Source organism: Pseudophryne corroboree, chromosome 1 (genome assembly GCF_028390025.1).
Source record: "Pseudophryne corroboree isolate aPseCor3 chromosome 1, aPseCor3.hap2, whole genome shotgun sequence".
Lineage (NCBI taxonomy): Eukaryota > Metazoa > Chordata > Amphibia > Anura > Myobatrachidae > Pseudophryne > Pseudophryne corroboree.
In genome coordinates, this window is record NC_086444.1 from 515869899 (window position 1) to 515892901 (window position 23003).

At 44.1% G+C, this 23003-nt stretch overlaps 1 protein-coding gene across 2 annotated transcripts in view; it reads left to right on the top strand.

Moving 5' to 3' along the window:
* DOCK8 (dedicator of cytokinesis 8) overlaps positions 1-23003 on the top strand; it is a 458638-nt gene that overhangs the window by 254598 nt on the left and 181037 nt on the right. For both annotated transcript variants that reach the window (XM_063913931.1, XM_063913933.1), the window contains exons 17-18: positions 2310-2448; positions 2565-2666. In XM_063913931.1, the coding sequence (XP_063770001.1) occupies positions 2310-2448; positions 2565-2666 (241 nt within the window). The remainder of the gene's footprint in view (positions 1-2309; positions 2449-2564; positions 2667-23003) is intronic.

Here is a 23003-nt window from a genome sequence, read left to right on the forward strand (position 1 = left end):
CCCCACCCCAAGTCTCCCTGCCCCATCACTGTGTGTCTTTCCAGCACATCCTCCTGTTCTCCCCATACCCATATCTTTAGCAGCATCCCCCGTTGTGTCACTGCTTCTTCAGCACACTCCCTACCGTGTCTGTCTCTATTTCCAACCCCCTTCATTCCTCTCCGTCTCCTGGCCAAACTTCCCTCGGCTCCTGCTGCCTGCATCTCATCTTTGCGGTTCCCCTGCCCTCCAGCAGCGCAATGTTACTATGTCATGCACATTGCACCAACATAAAAAAAACAACAACTTTTTGCACTGGATGCCAGGCAAACGCTTTCTGCTTGTGCCCTGCTGAATACTGCAGCAGCACAAGCAAAGGGGGGTACATGAATTGGATTCCTGAAAGTCATGAGGGTTTGGGGACACTCGGCATCTCTGTTCCTGTACAAGTGTCCCTCTTGTACTCCCCTGTCACTGCACTTAATCTAAACAAAATAATGAAGTGAATTAACAAGGTAAGTGTGAATAATAACTGAAGTGAAACATGTAATTGTGGAGGGTTAATTTGTGCTGAATATTCCAGGTAGAGTCTCTCATATCCAAAATGCTTGGGGCCAGCAGTATTTTGGATATCAGATTTTTAAGTATCTTGTATTAATTCCATACCATAGTGAGATATCTCGGGGATGGGACCTAAGTCTAAACACAGAATGCATTTATGTTTCCTATACACCTTATACTCACACCTGAAGATGTTTGTGTACATTGAACCAGGAGAAAGCAAATGTGTCGCTATCTTTATTTCAGAACATTCTGTATTTCGGAATTGTGGGTATGGGAGACTAATTTTTCCCTCTGTATTTTTTGAACCAGGACCAGCTCAAAGAGCCCGGGGCTGATTATGCTGGGAGGGAGAGGGATGGGGGGGGGGGGGGGGAGGGATGTTCTATTTGCAATTTCGTTTTTTTACACATTTTAACAGAGGAGCACTGTACAGATCTCACTGATTTGGCTGCCAAACGTGACCACATACACCATCGTAAAACGATTAACTAAAACATGGGAGCATAGTAAATTACTGTATTTTAGTTTTCAAAAAGAACCGTGTTTGATCAATATCACCCGTGTTTGATCTTTGTCAAACATGGTTAAAATACAAGTCTTAGTAAATTTACCCCCTTAGAGCTCCAAATGCAACCCTGGTTGACAATATCTTCAAAAGAATAGAATCACTGCAATAAAAACCACTACTTCTGACAACTGAATCCTGGTCTTTCATGGATATTCATTACTGTACCTTTTTGGTATTACAGGTTGAGTATCCCTTAACCAAAATGCTTGGGACCAGAGGTATTTTGGATATCAGATTTTTCCGTATTTTGGAATAATTGCATACCATAATCTGATATCATGGTGATGGGACCTAAATCTAAGCACAGAATGCATTTATGTTTTATATGCACCTTATACACACAGCCTGAAGGTCATTTTAGCCAATATTTTTTATAACTTTGTACATTAAACAAAGTGTGTGTACATTCACACAATTCATTTATGTTTCATATACACCTTATACACACAGCCTGAAGGTCATTTAATACAATATTTTTAATAACTTTGTGTATTAAACAAAGTTTGTGTACATTGAGTCATCAAAAAACAAAGGTTTCACTATCTCACTCGCACTCAAAAAAGTCTGTATTTCGGAATATTCCGTATTTCGGAATATTTGGATATGGGATACTCAACCTGTATCATGGCAAGCACACTTAATAGGGTTCTAGCTAGTATGCTACATGTAAATGATGGGATGTACAGTATTAAAGATCAACAAGAAATTGAGAAAACCCCTTAACCAGCGCTTCTGTTTGTTCAAAGGTTCACTTATTCTTTTCAGACCATCTCCATCATTTTGCATATAAAACAAAGAGGTAGGAAAGAGAATATAGTGTAATACAATTTTTTAATAGCAAACAACATAAAAACAATAAAATCCAGCGATCTGTGCAAAAGGCATAATTGACAGGTAGGCTTCTCGGTCAGAGTAAATACAATGGAGGTTTACCAGATTTGGTGGAACTGTGGTTTAGACAGTTTAAAAACAGCATATAGGTATGGTGGAAATCCCAGAAAGGTCACTCGTAATTGTCCCAAGTGCTGTTTCTATGCAGGTTCTCTTTCAGAGTATTAGAGCTAAGATGCCTCCTTCACCTTCAGTATTAAAGATCATTAAACATCTTTTGCCCTGTGAACTTTGCAGATGTTGATATGTGATTTGGTATATTTTGTGCATTTGAATTTATGTAATTTATTTTTTCATTAAATCCTAGAGCTCCTGATTTCTATGAAGAAGTTAAAATTAAGCTCCCCGCCAAGCTTACAGGAAAGCATCACCTGTTATTTACTTTTTACCATATCAGCTGCCAACAGAAAGTTGGCACTTCAGTAGAAACTGTACTTGGATATTCCGTAAGTGTAAATGGCATAAACTACATTTATGTATTGTAAGTAGATTTCTTTATTTGGTTCATTTGGCTGAATGTTATGTTTGCCATTGTATTACATTCACTTCTGCTCTTCCTTAGTGGCTGCCGGTCTTGCTAAATGATCGGCTACAAACTGGACATTACTGCCTCCCTGTGGCAATTGAGAAGTTGCCTGCAAATTACTCTATGCATTCTCCTGAGGTAATTTGTGTTTTATATGGAAAGTGTTTAATGATTTACTAAAGGTATGGTTTTCCACCATTTGTTGAATGTCATTGATATTATTTATTATGACAACAGTTTGCCGGAGAGTCTGAAATCACAGGTTAGGAGGCAGAACCGGGACTGTCTTGTAGCGCAGTGGCCTGTTGTTGTGGATCTGATCCTGCTAGCTGTTTTTCTGCTTGTGTTGGGAAAATAAGCATCCTAATTGCTGCCAGTGTAATAGTTGTAGCCACTGTATGCCTTCCTAGGCTGTAGCAGAACACGGAGATAATGATAATACATGACTTCCTAAGGCATGCTTTCCTGCAACATGTGGTAGATTGGAGTTCACTGCTGCATCAGAGTGGTAAACCACCTAGCACTTGAATCATATGGAGAAGATCTATGCATATGAAGTAACACTATCTCGTGACTCCTCTGGCTTCATTAATTGTGGCAGCGAAAGCACCAGTAACTAAATCAATAGAGGGCAATTACAGGTAAACGACATGCCAGGCTCAGCCTGCTTCATTCAGCCCTGCGCTATCCGACACCCCCACTCTGTCTTCGCAGCCACGTGCAAGCTGTAGACAATGGGAAGATATGCAAAGGAGAAGGCAGTCTAGGAGCCAAAATGGGACAGAATCTACTACCTGCCAGCAAGCACCTGTGAGCATCCCACCGTGGTCTTTAATTGGTGGCTGTGTAATGCCTTGTTGTGTTCAGGTGACTAATATATTTAAAACTAAAATATTTAATGCATCCTGGAAACATAATTATGAAATACATACAATAGGAGTTTAAATTAGCAGTGACATGTTTCAGATTAACCCAGAGGTTCCAAAAATGTGTGCCTAGGTACCCTGGGGTGCCACTAGGCTCTTGCAGGGGTGCCTCGGGTTGGTGGTCCAGGATCAAATCAAATTATTTATGATCAAAGTGATAGGCAAAACCAGTTCTAGTGGCTGCCAGTCATAACACATGGACAATACGAAGCACAACTGTACACCACCACATACCTGACCCTAAGGATGACAGGTAGGCATAGTTTACTTCATTTATTAATTATTATTTTTTATTTTATTTTTATTTTGCAATAAAAAAACTTTTATCCTGTGAAAAAAATGCTGACACTCTAAGGCGCGATGGTTAAAAAAAAGTTTGGGAACCACTAGGTTAACGTAAACAAACATCACCCATAAACAAAAGTTGCAGGAAAAAAAATGTAAACTAAAAATATTCACACAAATATGTTTTTGAAACCTGCATTGCTATTAATTTAACAGTAGGAGAATATCGGAAGGGATTCTTTCATTGAATTATGGAAAAAAAATGTATGGATAACTGGCTACTATCAGCAGAAAGACTGAAAGTCATAAAATATTTGTAACATTTATTCCTGTTAGGAAAAAAAAATTACAACCCTGACCATTATAATTATAATTATTATTATTATTATTATTATTAGCAGTTTCTTATATAGTGCAGCATATTCTGTTGCGCTTTACAATTAGAACAGCCGTTATAGAACAAAACTGGGCAAAGATAGATAGACAGACATAGAGGTAGGAAGGCCCTGCTCGCAAGCTTACAATCTACATTTCACATACTATTTACTACGCCAGTTGTTTTGGCCACTGGCAGATTACTGTGGGAGCAGAGGGTGTAGCCAGTATGGTTTTCGGAGGTGAGGGTTGACTGATTATTTTTTTGTTTATTTATTTATTAACAGTTTCTTATATAGCGCAGCAAATTCCGTTGCGCTTTACAATGGAAATAACAATGATATAACAAACTGGGTAATAACAAACTGTCATAGAGGTAGGAAGGCCCTGCTCGCAAGCTTACAATCTATAATGATCCTCCCCTGCTAGCCATTTCTACCCTGCACGCTCACCTCAGTCACTCCCTCTGCTGCTCTCACAAAACCAGAGCAAGGCCACTTCTGAACACGTGCTGGACAAGGGGCCTAATTCAGACCTGATCGCTGTGCTGCAAATTTGTAGAGGTCTGCGATCAGATAGTCGCCGCCCATAGAGAGTGAAAACCCGCCCCGTACAAGTGTGCGAATGCATGTGTACGCCGTGCGAAAATTCCACCAGAAAGTGTACAGCTGCAAATCCGTTCGCAATAACTCCTACAGTGCGATACAAACAGGCTGATCGGGGCCGGAGCTGACGTCACACACCCACTCTGAAAATCTCTCACTTTGTGATTCTTAAACCCTATTACGTTCCCCCTATATGTTGACATTATTAACCTTTACACACCAATAATTTTTACATTATTATGACCTTAGCCATATCACTTGCACATTATATGATGCATACTTTATTATGTTAAATTCAGCTAATGAATTTAAAAAGTTGATTTTTGCAGTGTTTTACCTATCGATTGTGTTTTTGTCTAACCCATCACCAGGCAATAAACTTTATTAGTAACAGTAGCTGCAATATTCATGCAGTACTATCTTTCCCTGTAAAAGATAGATAGATAGATAGATAGATAGATAGATAGATAGAACTGCATCTGGTTTTATATTTTCAGTGACTTCTCCTGTAATTAGACCATGGAAAAAAAATTTATTTTAGCACTATATATCGGTGACATTTACTAAGCAGTGATAAGAGCGGAGAAGTGAGCCAGTGGAGAAGTTGCCCATGGCAACCAATCAGCACTGAAGTAACATCTATAACTTGCATACTATACAATTATACAGAGCTGCTGATTGGTTGATGGGGCAACTTCTCCACTGGCTCACTTCTCCGCTCTTATCACTGGTTAGTAAATGTCCCCCTATTTCTCTGACGTCCTAAGTGGATGCTGGGGACTCCGTCAGGACCATGGGGAATAGCGGCTCCGCAGGAGACAGGGCACAAAAATAAAGCTTTAGGATCAGGTGGTGTGCACTGGCTCCTCCCCCTATGACCCTCCTCCAAGCCTCAGTTAGGTTTTTGTGCCCGTCCGAGCAGGGTGCAATCTAGGTGGCTCTCTTAAGGAGCTGCTTAGAAAAAGTTTTTAGGTTTTTTATGTTCAGTGAGTCCTGCTGGCAACAGGCTCACTGCATCGAGGGACTTAGGGGAGAGAAGTTCAACTCACCTGCGTGCAGGATGGATTGGCTTCTTAGGCTACTGGACACCATTAGCTCCAGAGGGAGTCAGAACACAGGTCTCACCCTGGGGTTCGTCCCGGAGCCGCGCCGCCGACCCCCCTTGCAGATGCTGAAGATTGAAGGTTCAGAAACCGGCGGCAGAAGGCTTTTCAGTCTTCATGAAGGTAGCGCACAGCACTGCAGCTGTGCGCCATTGTTGTCACACACTTCACACCATAGGTCACGGAGGGTGCAGGGCGCTGCTGGGGGCGCCCTGGGCAGCAATGTATAATACCTTTTATGGCTAAAAAATACATCACATATAGCCCTTGAGGCTATATGGATGTATTAAACCCATGCCAGATATCTCAAACTCCGGGAGAAAAGCCCGCCGGAATAGGGGGCGGGGCTTATTCTCCTCAGCACACAGCGCCATTTTCCTGCTCAGCTCCGCTGTGAGGAAGGCTCCCAGGACTCTCCCCTGCACTGCACTACAGAAACAGGGTAAAACAGAGAGGGGGGGCACTTTTTTTGGCGATATTTTATATATTTAAGCTGCTATAAGGATACAACACTTATATAAGGTTGTTCCCATATATATTATAGCGCTTGGGTGTGTGCTGGCAAACTCTCCCTCTGTCTCCCCAAAGGGCTAGTGGGGTCCTGTCTTCGATAAGAGCATTCCCTGTGTGTCTGCTGTGTGTCGGTACGTGTGTGTCGACATGTATGAGGACGATGTTGGTGTGGAGGCAGAGCAATTGCCGATAATGGTGATGTCATCCCCCAGGGAGTCGACACCGGAATGGATGGCTTTGTTTATGGAATTACGTGATAATGTCAGCACATTACAAAAATCAGTTGACGACATGAGACGGCCGGAAAACCAGTTGGTACCTGCCCAGGCGTCTCAGACACCGTCAGGGGCTGTAAAACGCCCTTTACCTCAGTCGGTCGACACAGACCCAGACACGGACACTGAATCTAGTGTCGACGGTGAAGAAACAAACGTATTTTCAAGTAGGGCCACACGTTATATGATCACGGCAATGAAGGAGGCTTTGCATATCTCTGATACTGCAAGTACCACAAAAAGGGGTATTATGTGGGGGGTGAAAAAACTACCTGTAGTTTTTCCTGAATCAGAGGAATTGAATGATGTATGTGATGAAGCGTGGGTTAACCCAGATAGAAAAGTGCTAATTTCAAAAAAGTTATTGGCATTATACCCTTTCCCGCCAGAGGTTAGGGCGCGCTGGGAAACACCCCCTAGGGTGGATAAGGCGCTCACATGCTTATCAAAACAAGTGGCGTTACCGTCTCCTGATACGGCCGCCCTCAAGGATCCAGCTGATAGGAGGCTGGAAACTACCCTAAAAAGTATATACACACATACTGGTGTTATACTGCGACCAGCCATCGCCTCAGCCTGGATGTGCAGTGCTGGGGTGGTCTGGTCGGATTCCCTGACTGAAAATATTGATACCCTGGATAGGGACAGTATTTTATTGACTATAGAGCAATTAAAGGATGCTTTTCTTTATATGCGAGATGCTCAGAGGGATATTTGCACTCTGGCATCGAGAGTAAATGCGATGTCCATATCTGCCAGAAGAAGTTTATGGACGCGACAGTGGTCAGGTGATGCGGATTCTAAACGACATATGGAAGTATTGCCTATAAAGGGGAGGAATTATTTGGCGTCGGTCTATCGGATCTGGTGGCCACGGCAACTGCCGGAAAATCCACCTTTTTACCTCAGACCCCCTCCCAACAGAAAAAGACACCGTCTTTTCAGCCGCAGTCCTTTCGGTCCTATAAGAACAAGCGGGCAAAAGGACAGTCATATCTGCCCCGGGGCAGAGGAAGGGGTAAGAGAGGACAGCAAGCAGCCCCTGCCCAGGAACAGAAGCCCTCCCAGGGTTCTGCAAAGCCCTCAGCATGACGCTGGGGCTTTACAAGCGGACTCAGGAGCGGTGGGGGGTCGACTCAAGAATTTCAGCGCACAGTGGGCTTGCTCACAGGTGGACCCCTGGATCCTGCAGGTAGTACCTCAGGGTTACAGGTTGGAATTCGAGAAGTCTCCCCCTCGCCGGTTCCTAAAGTCTGCTTTGCCAACGTCTCCCTCAGACAGGGCGACGGTATTGGAAGCCATTCACAAGCTGTTTTCTCAGCAGGTGATAGTCAAGGTACCCCTCCTACAACAAGGAAAAGGGTATTACTCCACGCTATTTGTGGTACCGAAGCCGGACGGCTCGGTAAGACCTATTCTAAATCTGAAATCTTTGAACCTGTACATACAGAAATTCAAATTCAAGATGGAGTCACTCAGAGCAGTGATAGCGAATCTGGAAGAAGGGGACTTTATGGTGTCCCTGGACATAAAGGATGCTTACCTGCATGTCCCAATTTGCCCTTCACATCAAGGGTACCTCAGGTTCGTGGTGCAAAACTGTCATTATCAGTTTCAGACGCTGCCGTTTGGATTGTCCACGGCACCTCGGGTCTTTACCAAGGTAATGGCCGAAATGATGATTCTTCTTCGAAGAAGAGGCGTATTAATTATCCCTTACTTGGACGATCTCCTGATAAGGGCAAGGTCCAGAGAACAGCTGGAGGACGGAGTAGCACTAACCCAATTAGTGCTGCAACAACACGGGTGGATTCTGAATTTTCCAAAATCTCAGTTGACACCGACAACACGTCTGCTGTTCCTGGGAATGATTCTGGACACGGTTCAGAAAAAGGTGTTTCTTCCGGAGGAGAAAGCCAAGGAGTTATCCAAACTTGTCAGGAACCTCCTAAAACCAGGAAAAGTGTCTGTGCATCAATGCACAAGAGTCCTGGGAAAGATGGTGGCTTCTTATGAAGCGATTCCATTCGGCAGATTCCACGCACGAACTTTTCAGTGGGATCTGTTGGACAAATGGTCCGGATCGCATCTGCAGATGCACCAGCGGATAACCTTATCACCACGGACAAGGGTGTCTCTTCTGTGGTGGTTGCAGAGTGCTCATCTGTTAGAGGGCCGCAGATTCGGCATACAGGACTGGGTCCTGGTGACCACGGATGCCAGTCTGAGAGGCTGGGGAGCGGTCACACAGGGAAGAAACTTCCAGGGAGTATGGTCAAGCCTGGAGATGTCTTTTCACATATATATACTGGAGCTAAGAGCGATTTACAATGCTCTAAGTCTGGCAAAACCCCTGCTTCAGGGTCAGCCGGTGTTGATCCAGTCGGACAACATCACGGCAGTCGCCCACGTAAACAGACAGGGCGGCACAAGAAGCAGGACAGCAATGGCAGAAGCTGCAAGGATTCTTCGCTGGGCGGAAGCTCATGTGATAGCACTGTCAGCAGTGTTCATTCCGGGAGTGGACAACTGGGAAGCAGACTTCCTCAGCAGACACGATCTACACCCAGGAGAGTGGGGACTTCATCCAGAAGTCTTCCACATGATTGTGAACCGTTGGGAAAAACCAAAGGTGGATATGATGGCGTCCCGCCTCAACAAAAAACTGGACAGGTATTGCGCCAGGTCAAGAGACCCTCAGGCAATAGCTGTGGACGCTCTGGTAACACCGTGGGTGTTCCAGTCAGTGTATGTGTTCCCTCCTCTGCCTCTCATACCAAAAGTACTGAGAATTATACGGCAAAGGGGAGTAAGAACGATACTCGTGGCTCCGGATTGGCCAAGAAGAACTTGGTACCCGGAACTTCAAGAGATGCTCACGGAGGATCCGTGGCCTCTACCTCTAAGACGGGACCTGCTTCAGCAGGGACCGTGTCTATTCCAAGACTTACCGCGGCTGCGTTTGACGGCATGGCGGTTGAACGCCGAATTCTAAGGGAAAAAGGCATTCCGGAAGAGGTCATTCCTACACTGGTAAAAGCCAGGAAGGAGGTGACTGCACAACATTATCACCGCATTTGGAGAAAATATGTTGCGTGGTGTGAGGCCAGGAAGGCCCCCACGGAGGAATTTCAACTGGGTCGATTCCTACATTTCCTGCAAACAGGATTGTCTATGGGCCTCAAATTGGGGTCCATTAAGGTTCAAATTTCGGCCCTGTTGATTTTCTTCCAGAAAGAATTGGCTTCAGTTCCTGAAGTCCAGACTTTTGTAAAAGGAGTACTACATATACAGCCCCCGTTTGTGCCCCCAGTGGCACCGTGGGATCTTAATGTAGTTTTGGATTTTCTCAAATCCCATTGGTTTGAGCCACTCAAATCGGTGGAGTTGAAATATCTTACATGGAAAGTAACCATGCTACTGGCCCTGGCTTCAGCCAGGAGAGTATCAGAATTAGCGGCTTTATCATATAAGAGCTGTCAAAGTCAGAAAAATATCTCTATACACACTGCCATATTTGCACCTCATTCTGGTCCGCGCTGCGCATGCGTGCGCTCTCCCGTGCGTGCGCATACTCACAGTCGCGGGCACCCGCAGGCGCACGGTATGCGTATTTACGGTAGAGTTTATGTGATCGTAGCGTGCGACTCAATCGTTACATATTTTCAGTAATAATGTATTTTGTAGATCATGGTCCCTTTGATAGATTCTGAAAGTTTAGTTAACATAGCATGTTCCTGAACAGAGAGATCCCTCTTTGTATTGTACGAAGGGTCTAACAGGGGTCATACAGTGGTGTTTGGTACCCATCGGAAGAGTATTTAAATAGCAATATTCCGGTGTTGGTTTGGAGCGGATTAATCGCTCGTGCGAATAGTTATGGACATAAGAAGTTTATGTCCATTTACTATTATTTGTTCTTATTTAGTCATGCGGCGGGAAACTCAGTATCCCACCCACCTGAACAGTTGGAAGCAGTCACAGCCCACCTGTATGAATCAACCTATGACCTTTTGTTATAATGCGAAGCCGAATTCCTGTGTCCAATGAACAATGAGATTGTAGGGACCATTGAATTGTATTGTGTGTGGGGCATAAATAGGCAGGCCGACCATATCCAGTTCACTCTCTTCAACGGTTCTCATTGCTGATAATCGGGAGCTGGATATCGAGGCGCATGCGATCGTTTCCCCTTGTGCGTAAGTGTTTCTCCGCAACTATATTGATCTTCTTGTTATTGTGGGCCAATTTCTCTCTCTCCCTCTCCCTCTCCCTTCTCCTCTTTCTCTCTTATTTTCCTTTAAATGGTAATTGTATTATATTTCCTGTGTAGTTATCTGGTTAGGTAGTCTATGTTATATTGTAGTGTATGATTTGTATTTGTATTAATTCTTTTGCAAATTTATCATTCAAAATATATACATATTAGGCGTTGGACCCTAAGCCCAGGTATCTGTGTATTTCTTATAGTGTCTAGTATTCTCAGAGCGTCGGTGACGCTCAAACAGCTTTTAAGTTAATAAGGTTACACTAGGTTGCATCTACACCCTATCTCTACACCAGTGGTTCCCAAACGGTGTGCCTAGGCACCCTGGGGTGCCTCAGGACACTTGCAGGGGTGCCTTGGATTGATGTTCCAGGACCAATCAAAATTATTTCTGGTCAATATAATAAGCAAAACCAGTGCTGGTGGCTGCAAATCATAAAATATGTGGACAAATAGAAGCTAATCTTGTTCGTCACCACATAATGGAACCTAAAGATGATATATAAACACAATTTTTGATTTAACATTTATTTCAAAATTTCTCACTAAGAAATTTTTGGCCTAGGGGTGCCGTGAATAAAATTCTGATACTCTAGGGTGCCATGATTCCAGAAAGTTTGGGAACCACTGCTCTACACAAAGGTTTTACAGCATATTACATTGTTTATGGTTTAGATATAAAGGTTTAACATAGTGAGCGTCAGCGCCGCTGGTGATCTCCTCGTGGTCCCGAGCGTCCGCTACGCTATAGCGAATCATTACGTTAGTCAACAGCCAATAACGTGCCTGCCTGTGATCTCTTGGCCGTGAGTGAACGTGACGCTTGAGCGTCTCGATCACGGCAAAGCGATTGTTACGCAACTAGCGTACCCTTACGGTACTTCATACGTAGATAGCGTACAGTGTTCTTAGACCTCATAAAGGGTATTATATACGATAAATATTTAGCTTTATCAATTGCGGGCTCGTCCTGTCCTTCACATATCTACACTAGGTAATTTCAGCAGACATTATCCAGCAGCAAAGGGCGGGAGATCATATTCCTCGTAGTGCTGTTTGGATAAGCGTCTGCTTCTCTAAGTAAAGGGTGCTGAAGGAATCCGGGAACCGGAGGTAAGAACAAAACAATAGTGTCTTTTTAAAAACTGTTTATTTTTCTGTCTTGCGTACACACGCACGCACACATATATATCTGCATTTCCTTTTCATTGGTGTATTTTCGTATGTCACTCTCCTGTTTGCCAGTTCTATAGTTGATAAACGTGCTTAGAGAGATTTGTCACTATTTCATAGTTTAAGAGTAAAGGTAACATAGTTAAAATATAGACAAACACACAGCTGTGCCTGAGAGACAAGGCGAAGTCAGTGTGGTGCGCGGTAGATGATAAAGGATCATCTACATTGATAAACGTATAAATTGTGTTACGGTGGATCTTTGCTTTGCGTACACGTGTCTCTAACAAAAGACTGAGACTTGCGTACGCAATCCAAGGGCCGACGCACGCAGCGTATATTACGCAACGGAGCGTACGGGTACGCCCACGTAACTCAAATCACAAGTTTTTTTTCTCTCCTCTCAACGCGATAAGTAACGCCAGGCGATAAATCGCGCAAATCTATTTTTTTTTACATTCCAAATTTAAATTAACAGATCCTTCTCCTAATTGGTAACACATCTGGTCTAAAGAAAAATTTCTGCGCAGAAATAGAAATAGAAACAAAAGTGTATATGTGGTGAGTGAGTGTTTGTTTTTACAATTTTAAAGGTTGAACCACAAGAAAAGTCGAGTACTCGTGAGGTACATGCGTGTAAGTGACGTACACGGTGGCTAGGGAGGCATCCCTGGTTAAATATACAATTTGAGCATTAGAGTGTAGCAGACCAGGAGGTCATGCTGTAACAGACCAGGAGGTCATAACAGACCAGCAGGTTCAGGTACAGCAGACAAGGAAGTCCGCTATACAGTCCACAGGCACAACACCAAGAAAGGGTTGGTGCAACACCCATATAGGCCATACAAGCTCTGGCTGAAGGAATTCGCAGCCGCAATTTTCGATTCCACTGGTCGCTCCGTACATAAGATTAGTTGCTTATGTGCTGAACGATTGTACCGCACGTAATTGTGTGCATTAGTAAACCTGACCGGTACTATTTGTGTACGAAGGTCATAAACGCTATTTGTACATTCTAACGTGATTTGTGTAATTTTTTTTATTTTAAGGGAAGTTCGCTGCTCACTCAGGAACTATCCAGCAACCAATAGTTACTGGAAAGAGTAAGTGTTCTTCGGATCACCCTCACAGGTTCCAGTAAATAGAGGTTCAGGTCGCAGGGGCCCTAGGTCGAGTACGCCAGCACCATATCGGTGTGATCAGGTCGTATTGGTCGGCGTGGGCGAGTGAGTGGGGTACTCGGTAAACCGCCACCGTCAGCCTATTTTGGACATTTGGTTTGCGTAAGGGTTGGCTGGATAAAGCAACACTTTCGAACTATGGGGGCCACTTGTTCAGGTAGGGGGCGATCAACCTCGGTTCGGGTTGATTCAGTGAACCGACCAATTGGGTCGGCAAGGTATGTAATGTGTGAGAAATACGGAAGTCACACAGAAGCTTTATGTGATGAATGGGAGAGAATGACAGTACATGACGGGGAGAAATTCCTAAGAGTAGGTAGCTTCAGCTCAGAAGTGTTACAAAATTTAAGGAGGAGGATATGTCTCATTAAATCAACAAAGAGACGAATCAAACATTACGATTATTTGCAGTTGTGGCAACAGGAAGGTGACATACAGAGAGGATTGGCTCAAGCGGCGGGATCTGGCCCTATCAGGAAACTGATCGCCACGGCCCCACCGCCACCATATATATCGGGAGAAAAATTGGTTGCGGAGAATGACGCATTAAGGTGTAACAAACAAACACTTAGCAACTGTGTAAATGTTAAAGATAATGTTAACCAATTAACCAATGCAAGTATTAACCCGTGCAAGTTGTACCCTGTTTTGAACTTTCCTCAGGAGTGTGATCAAGAGGACGAATCGGCAACAATTTCAGCGCTCTCTCTAGCAGCCACCATAGCAGAGACCACTGTAGGCACAGCTCAACCCCCGAGATTAGTAACGAAAGCCCCTAGCGGAGGGATAGGTGAGGTCGTATCAACGGGTAAGTACGGCACCATACACTATGCTGAAACTATTTCACCACAGCCTGTAGAATCTACACAGAATGAGGTTGTTAGAGTTAATCCCGTTAGAGTAATAGCAGTGCCAAATGGGAAAACAGACACATCAGGAGCCACTCCCATTAGAAACATTGCCATGTACACCCCATTTTCCCGAATGGAATTAAGGACCATAGTGTCTGAATTCCCTGACCCTAGAAAAGACTTAGTTGCCAGTCAAAAATACATCAGAGACTTAGGTAACACTGTAGAGCCCAACAATAAAGACTGGCAGATATTGCTGAGAGCATGTTTACCCTCCAATGTTGACGCAACTCAATTTTTAGCTGATTGCGGATTAGATCAGGATGTACCTCTTACAGATGTGTACAACAAAGATAATGTAAAAAGAATAAGCTTACAGTTAAAAGAGTATTTCCCAGCGGTAGTCAAATGGAACAAGATATTCTCCATTAAACAGAAGGAGTCAGAAACAGCTGCAGAGTATTTTCACAGAGCATTATCAGAAATGGCAAAATACACAGGCATAGAGGACATTAAAACAAACACAAACCATCGAGAAGTAGCAGTATCGGTACTGATGGATGGTTTGAAAGAGTCATTGAAGACTAGGGTACAGACCACACAACCGTGTTGGCGAGGTCTGTCTGTGGCTACTTTGAGAGAGGCTGCTATTGATCACGATAGGAACATCACCAGACACAGGGAACAACAAGGTGATAAATTAATGGCCGTAAGTATACAGGCCCTGACCACAAGGCAGCCTTTGTTTGTATCACCAAACCCTGTGGGTAAGTCAAATGTGGTTACTTGTTATTCTTGTCATAAACAGGGACACATGGCACGAGATTGTAGAATGAAGAATTCACGAAACTCATACCAACCCCCTAGACAACGACACGACACACGACATTGGGAGCAAGGTCCGCAGAAACGGAGTTATGAGCCACATACAGGGGAAACAAAAAGATACCCCCCGAACAGAGACTGGCAAGCCTCTGGTAGCTCCCAATTAACTCCGTCACAAGTAGTTGCTGCCAGCGGGATTCAGGGAGGTCACCATACCCAATAGGGGTGTGGCCATACCTGTAATCTGCAGCCAGTAAAATTGATTGCAAGCCTTGAAAGTGAACCAGAAATTGCAATCAATGTAGCTGGTAAATCATTAAACTTTCTTGTAGACACAGGGGCGGCCAAATCAGTGATAAATTCGACAGTGGGCATGAGAACCACTGGTAAGACAATTCCAGCCATAGGGGTAACGGGAGTAGTCCAGCACTACCCTGTTAGCAAACCAGCCGAGATTACAGTAAGGCCTTTACATACCAAGCATTCCTTTTTGCTGGCTGCATCGGCACCGACTAATCTCCTGGGAAGAGACTTACTGTGTAAAATGGGGTGCGTCATTTATTGTACTCCTGAAGGTGTATTCTTGGACATACCTGAGAATCACGCTCAGGAAGTGCGAGACATGTTAGACTCCCCGTCAAAATTAATGTCACATACCATTATGACAAATAGGACTCCCTCCCAAGTAGAAGAAATGACATCTCAGATACCAGAGTCACTTTGGACTAAAGATGGACAGGACACTGGATTAATGGCAAACGTAGCTCCGGTAGTTGTACAAGTAAAAGATGGTAGGATAGCTCCAAAAATCCCACAGTACCCTCTGAAGCCAGAGGTGGAGTTAGGAGTGTATCCCGTAATAGAGCTACAACAGGGCATTCTGGTAAGAACGTCCAGCACTGCCAATAGTCCCATCTTCCCTGTTAAAAAGAGTGGGGGGAGGGGTTACAGGCTAGTGCAGGATCTAAGGGGGATTAACAAAATAGTTGAGAGTCAGTTCCCCGTAGTGCCAAATCCAGCTGTCATCCTAATGCAAATCCCTCCCACTGCGAAATTTTTCACTGTTATTGACCTCTGCTCCGCTTTCTTTTCGGTACCTCTGCACCCTGACAGTCAATATTTGTTTGCATTTACATACAGAGGAGTCCAATACACATGGACTCGATTACCACAAGGATTCATAGATAGCCCAAGTATATTTTCTCAGGCTTTGCATGATTGTTTACAGTCTTTCCAACCAGTGAGTGGATCAGTATTAATACAGTACGTGGATGATCTACTACTGTGTTCTGATTCATTGGAAGCATCCCTGAAGGATACGAAACAGCTCCTGTTTCATCTTTCAGACACAGGACACAAGGTTTCCAAAGACAAGTTGCAATTATGCCAAACTAAGGTAAAATATTTGGGACACTGTTTAACACAAGGACTGAGACACCTGACCGCTGATAGAATTCAAGCAATTAGAGACATGACTCTGCCACAAACCCAGCAACAGATCAGAACATTTTTAGGAATGTGTGGGTATTGCCGTAACTGGATCCCAGGGTTTTCCATCCTAGCGTTACCCTTGCAGGAGATGGTCTCCTCAAACAAACCTGATCGGATTTCGCATACAGACGAGTCTGAGGCAGCATTTGAGAGACTTAAACAGTGCCTAACGCAGGCACCAGCATTAGGTATGCCGGACTATGGGAAACCCTTTGAACTATACGGAACAGAAAGTGCTGGTTGCGCGGCAGGCGTACTAACCCAAAAGCACGGTGATGCCAGCAGGCCAGTAGCATATTACAGCGCTCAGCTAGACACGGTAGCGCGATCCCTCCCCACATGCTTGCGAAGCGTTGCTGCGATAGCATTGCTAGTAACGAAAAGCGAAGACGTCGTGCTAGGTCACAACCTCACAATTCATACACCACATGCAGTGTCAGCCTTGTTAAATTCTGCCCAAACCAGGCACGTCTCATCAGCGCGGTTTACAAGATGGGAATTGGCACTAATGGCCCCCGTAAACATCACCATAAGGAGATGCAGTGCATTAAATCCTGCAACATATCTCCCAGGTGTGTCTGGACAGACCCAAAGGGTGGAGGATGAGAGTACTGGGGAAGGAGGATTTAATACAAAGGAAGACACTCATGATTGTATGGAATATTTGACCCAAAATTTTACCGCAAGGCCTGACATCAGTGACAACCCACTGGAAGATGTAGAACTTACGTTCTACACGGACGGTAGTTGTCATAGACAGTCAGACTCTGGAGACTTGTGTACTGGATACGCAGTCGTAGATGACCAAGGCACCATAGAAGCGGAACCGCTAGGCCCACCTCACTCAGCCCAGGTTGCTGAACTGGTCGCCCTAACCAGAGCATGTGAATTGGCTAAGGGAAAATCAGCCAATATCTACACCGATTCTAGATACGCATTCGGGGTAGTCCATGATTTCGGAGCCCTATGGCGCCTCAGAAATTTCATGACGGCAGCTGGTACACCGGTAGCGCATGCAGCTCACATAAAAAGGCTTCTAACAGCGATACAGGAACCCGACAGAGTGGCTGTTATCAAATGTAAAGCACATACATATAGCCAAGACCCAGTATCACTTGGTAACAGCCGAGCAGACGAAGCTGCTAAATTAGCAGCTGCTACCCCCAGACAGACAGACACCACACAACTGATGGTATTTAATACCATCAACACACAGAAGTTGTGTGAGATGCAAAATTTGTGTTCCACACAGGAAAAGGCAGTCTGGAAGGCAAAGGGATATGGCCAGGAGTCCTCAGGACTCTAGACGGATGGACATGGTAAACCAGTGGCCCCCAGAGCATATCTTCCATGTTTGGCTGAAGCAGCTCACGGGCTGACTCATCTGGGCAGGGAAGGGATGTGCAAGTTGGTAAGAGCATATTGGTGTGCCCCAGGATTCTCCTCTCATGCGAGTAAAAGAGCCATGTCATGCCTTACCTGTTTGAGAAAGAATATTGGAAAGGCAATACCTACAGAACCATCCCATATCCCACCTGCCGGCGGCCCTTTCCAGGTAATACAGATTGACTTCATTCAATTACCCCCTTGTCGAAATTTGAAATATGTACTTGTTTGTATAGATGTTTTTTCAAATTGGGTCGAAGCATTTCCGGCGGCCACAAATACCGCTATGTTTACTGCTAAGAAAATTGTGCAGGAATTTGTATGTAGATATGGTATCCCTAGAATTATCGAAAGTGATAGGGTACCCATTTTACAGGTGATGTCTTTCAAGGAATGTGTAAATTGATGGGAATTGATAGCAAGCTGCACACTCCATACCGTCCACAGGCGAGTGCGAAAGTAGAAAGAGTGAACAGCACTATTAAAAATAAACTGAGTAAAGTGATGGCAGAGACAGGATTGACATGGCCAGAAGCTTTACCCATTGTACTGTACAGCATCAGAACCACTCCCAGGTCCCCTCTTAATCTGTCTCCCTTTGAAATCTTGTTTGGTCGACAACCGCATGTTATGATTAACCCTCAGGATGATTTGAAGTGTAACAATGAAGTGACTGTAAAATACTTGATTAACATGAGTAAACAGTTAAGGAATCAAAATGATAATCTGAAGTTAGTGATTCCTGATTTACCAGATAGTAATTGTCATGACATTGAACCTGGGGATTATGTAATGATACGGAATTTTCTACGCTCAGGTTGCCTTATTGACAGATGGGAAGGACCATACCAGGTCTTATTGACTAGCACTACAGCATTGAAGGTTGCTGAGAGAGAGACTTGGGTTCATTCGTCCCACTGTAAAAAGGTTGCTGATCCAGAGAGGTCCCGTGATAAGGAACAGACGGTAGAGGTTGTATCACTGGAGTGTCTGTTCCAGGAAAATTGAGGCGGCACCTGAGCATTGAAAATCACAAGACCAAAAGCAGTTGTCGATCCCCTGTTCCCTTTTTATTGTTTTTCTCCAACTTCCCATCCCCTCTCCCTCAAATTATTTTTTTTCCCCTTCTCATTCTTCTCCGTTTCCTCCTACAAGATGGACTTGCCCCAAGAGACTGTGATCCGGATTTTCCTGTTGACCATGATGTTGACCAGAGCAGTCTGTTCCGGCGAGAGTACCATGGAGGTCGAGAGAGGTTCTGGAATGGGTTCTGATGACAGAGATGGAGGCGTAGTTCTCCAAGAACAACTTAACCAACAAGTAAAGGCGAGTATCAGAAAACGATCCGATAGCATTGACCATAGAAGGAATTGTGAAGGATTGTTAGCTGAAGAAAACTGTATCTGTCGGCTCTGTAACAATGTCATTGAGGATGGGTGCATAAAGAAATGCCAATCCAGTTTTAATATCCATATGGACCGGCATCCATTGAGTGACTATCACTCCTTAGTGGGTAGTGTGTTAAATAAAACAGATTGTTGGGTATGCTCTCAAGTACCTCAAGGTCATAGCAAATCAGGGCTAGTACCATTTCCTTTAACGATAGGGGAGGTACTTGAGTTAAGTGGTGGGAGACCGGTGGACAGAAGGTTTAATATCTCCAGTCCTCCTAGTTTGAAGCTCCACCAATACCATGTGGATAGGTCCCTATTATGTTTCAACATCTCCAATCCCCGAAAGCCGGGAAATTGGGAAGTGTCATGGAGTAACCAAACCATGACCTTTTCGCATAGAGCAGATAGAATGCCTACAGATACAGAGCTTGTACGCCACATAGCCAGTAGAGGAAAATCTTTCCGGTATAGGTATACCTTAGGAAATAGGATTACGAGAGTTGGAGAGGTATCACCAGGATACTGTGCACATATCGTACAACCTGATACGTGTACTAAGCAGATGGAAGAATTAGGGTTAGGAGATTTCACATGGAAGGTGTGTAATATGGTTATGTCCTACTCCGTCCCATATGTTCTCCCCGATGATGCATATTTCATATGCGGGAGAAAGGCGTACAAGTGGCTTGCCCCAAACTCTGAAGGATTGTGTTATATTGGAAAAGTACTGCCTGAAGTAATGACTGTATCACATGACAAAATGAAAGACATACACCGTGGTGCCCAAGCTCCTTATACTCACACCCATTACGAGCACGTTGTTAAGAGGCACCTGATAGAGAAGACAGAGCATCCGGCCTCTGATCTGATAAGTGAATCCACCGGGATTCAATTCTTAATCGCGTTAGATTTCACCCGCACCGCTAGAGGAGTGCTGAATTATAAATACATATCGGCGCTCGCAAATTTGTTAGATAATATCACTGAAATGTATGATGACACATTTAGGTATACTGGAAGGGAACTTCAAGCTTACAAAACAGAACTGGTACAGCATAGAATGGTTCTCAATTACCTCACAGCAGTGACAGGCGGATATTGTGTCACACTGGCAACACAATACGGCGTGAAATGTTGCACATATATTACGAATAGCACCGAGGATCCGGTCGAGGTCATAGACCAAAAGATGGACGATATTCTCCAACTGAAGTGGGAATTTCGCAGGAGACACAATCTCACTCTTGCTGCTGTAGGTAATGAGCTGACTGGTTGGGTGTCATGGTTGAACCCGCGAAATTGGTTTTCTGGTTTAGGAGAATGGGCTCAAGGAGTCATAATGGATGTTGGGAAGTTTCTCCTATGTATCTTAGGTGTTGTCATATCGATTGGATTGATATTTAGATGCGGTCAGGCTTTAATGAAGTGCAAACATCGTACAAGGGTAATGAGTTTGAGGAGTGAGGAAACTGTAATTCCAATGGACTTGATTTACGACCCAAATGTAGAAACAATGATGTGATGAAAATGCGATTTCTACGGTCCGTTTCTTTCACCTGTTTTTCCGTTTCCTCCAAGGTAAAAAGACCCACTTGGACGAGGAATTTGATGAGCCGATATACAGACAACAGATGGATTAAAGAAGAAGTTTTGACAACCTGATACACAGATTTTTGATGAACTATGCCATGGATCCCCAGTTTCCCTAGAAATTTTAAAATTACGCTTGCCCAACACTTTTGTAAATCTATGGACATTGACAGCTTTTGCTCGCACCTTATGGGCAAAAGCACAAAGAAGACTGCATTCAACAGACACCAAACAAGACCTCAATCGACGAATGTACATTTACCTGACATAGAATACCACCGCATTTACCGTAATTATGTCTTTTCCTCATCTCTACAACCCTCAGGTAATGACACACATAGTCGATAGGGAATACAGGCACAGATATCAGCAATCACATATCTCCCCCATTCATGTATCATCAACTAAAATGTGCTCCCCCATTTTGTTACCACCAAAGCCGAAAAGAGCTCGGTAAAGTTTGACAGCCCATCCACAGACCCGTACCACGGGATAAGAAGGAATTCAAATGTATACTTCGCAATACCTCGAAGCTTGATTTAAAACACGTACGGCACGATGATACATGACCCCCAAGCACGGATTCATACACACATGCTTCTGCTATCTCACTAGGTCATACCCTTTTCCTACCTTCTCCTCTCCTCCCCTACCCAACCATGTAAATGTATTAACCCCTGACATATATTTTTCTCTTTTGAAATGTTTTAGAAGGTGGCAGTTATTATTGACTGCCAAAGGGTGGACTGTCAAAGTCAGAAAAATATCTCTATACACACTGCCATATTTGCACCTCATTCTGGTCCGCGCTGCGCATGCGTGCGCTCTCCCGTGCATGCGCATACTCACAGTCGCGGGCACCCGCAAGCGCACGGTATGCGTATTTACGGTAGAGTTTATGTGATCGTAGCGTGCGACTCAATCGTTACATATTTTCAGTAATAATGTATTTTGTAGATCATGGTCCCTTTGATAGATTCTGAAAGTTTAGTTAACATAGCATGTTCCTGAACAGAGAGATCCCTCTTTGTATTGTACGAAGGGTCTAACAGGGGTCATACAGTGGTGTTTGGTACCCATCGGAAGAGTATTTAAATAGCAATATTCCGGTGTTGGTTTGGAGCGGATTAATCGCTCGTGCGAATAGTTATGGACATAAGAAGTTTATGTCCATTTACTATTATTTGTTCTTATTTAGTCATGCGGCGGGAAACTCAGTATCCCACCCACCTGAACAGTTGGAAGCAGTCACAGCCCACCTGTATGAATCAACCTATGACCTTTTGTTATAATGCGAAGCCGAATTCCTGTGTCCAATGAACAATGAGATTGTAGGGACCATTGAATTGTATTGTGTGTGGGGCATAAATAGGCAGGCCGACCATATCCAGTTCACTCTCTTCAACGGTTCTCATTGCTGATAATCGGGAGCTGGATATCGAGGCGCATGCGATCGTTTCCCCTTGTGCGTAAGTGTTTCTCCGCAACTATATTGATCTTCTTGTTATTGTGGGCCAATTTCTCTCTCTCCCTCTCCCTTCTCCTCTTTCTCTCTTATTTTCCTTTAAATGGTAATTGTATTATATTTCCTGTGTAGTTATCTGGTTAGGTAGTCTATGTTATATTGTAGTGTATGATTTGTATTTGTATTAATTCTTTTGCAAATTTATCATTCAAAATATATACATATTAGGCGTTGGACCCTAAGCCCAGGTATCTGTGTATTTCTTATAGTGTCTAGTATTCTCAGAGCGTCGGTGACGCTCAAACAGCTTTTAAGTTAATAAGGTTACACTAGGTTGCATCTACACCCTATCTCTACACAAAGGTTTTACAGCATATTACATTGTTTATGGTTTAGATATAAAGGTTTAACATAGTGAGCGTCAGCGCCGCTGGTGATCTCCTCGTGGTCCCGAGCGTCCGCTACGCTATAGCGAATCATTACGTTAGTCAACAGCCAATAACGTGCCTGCCTGTGATCTCTTGGCCGTGAGTGAACGTGACGCTTGAGCGTCTCGATCACGGCAAAGCGATTGTTACGCAACTAGCGTACCCTTACGGTACTTCATACGTAGATAGCGTACAGTGTTCTTAGACCTCATAAAGGGTATTATATACGATAAATATTTAGCTTTATCAGAGCCCATATCTGATTTTCCATTCGGACAGGGCAGAACTGCGGACGCGTCCTCATTTTCTGCCTAAGGTGGTGTCAGCGTTTCACCTGAACCA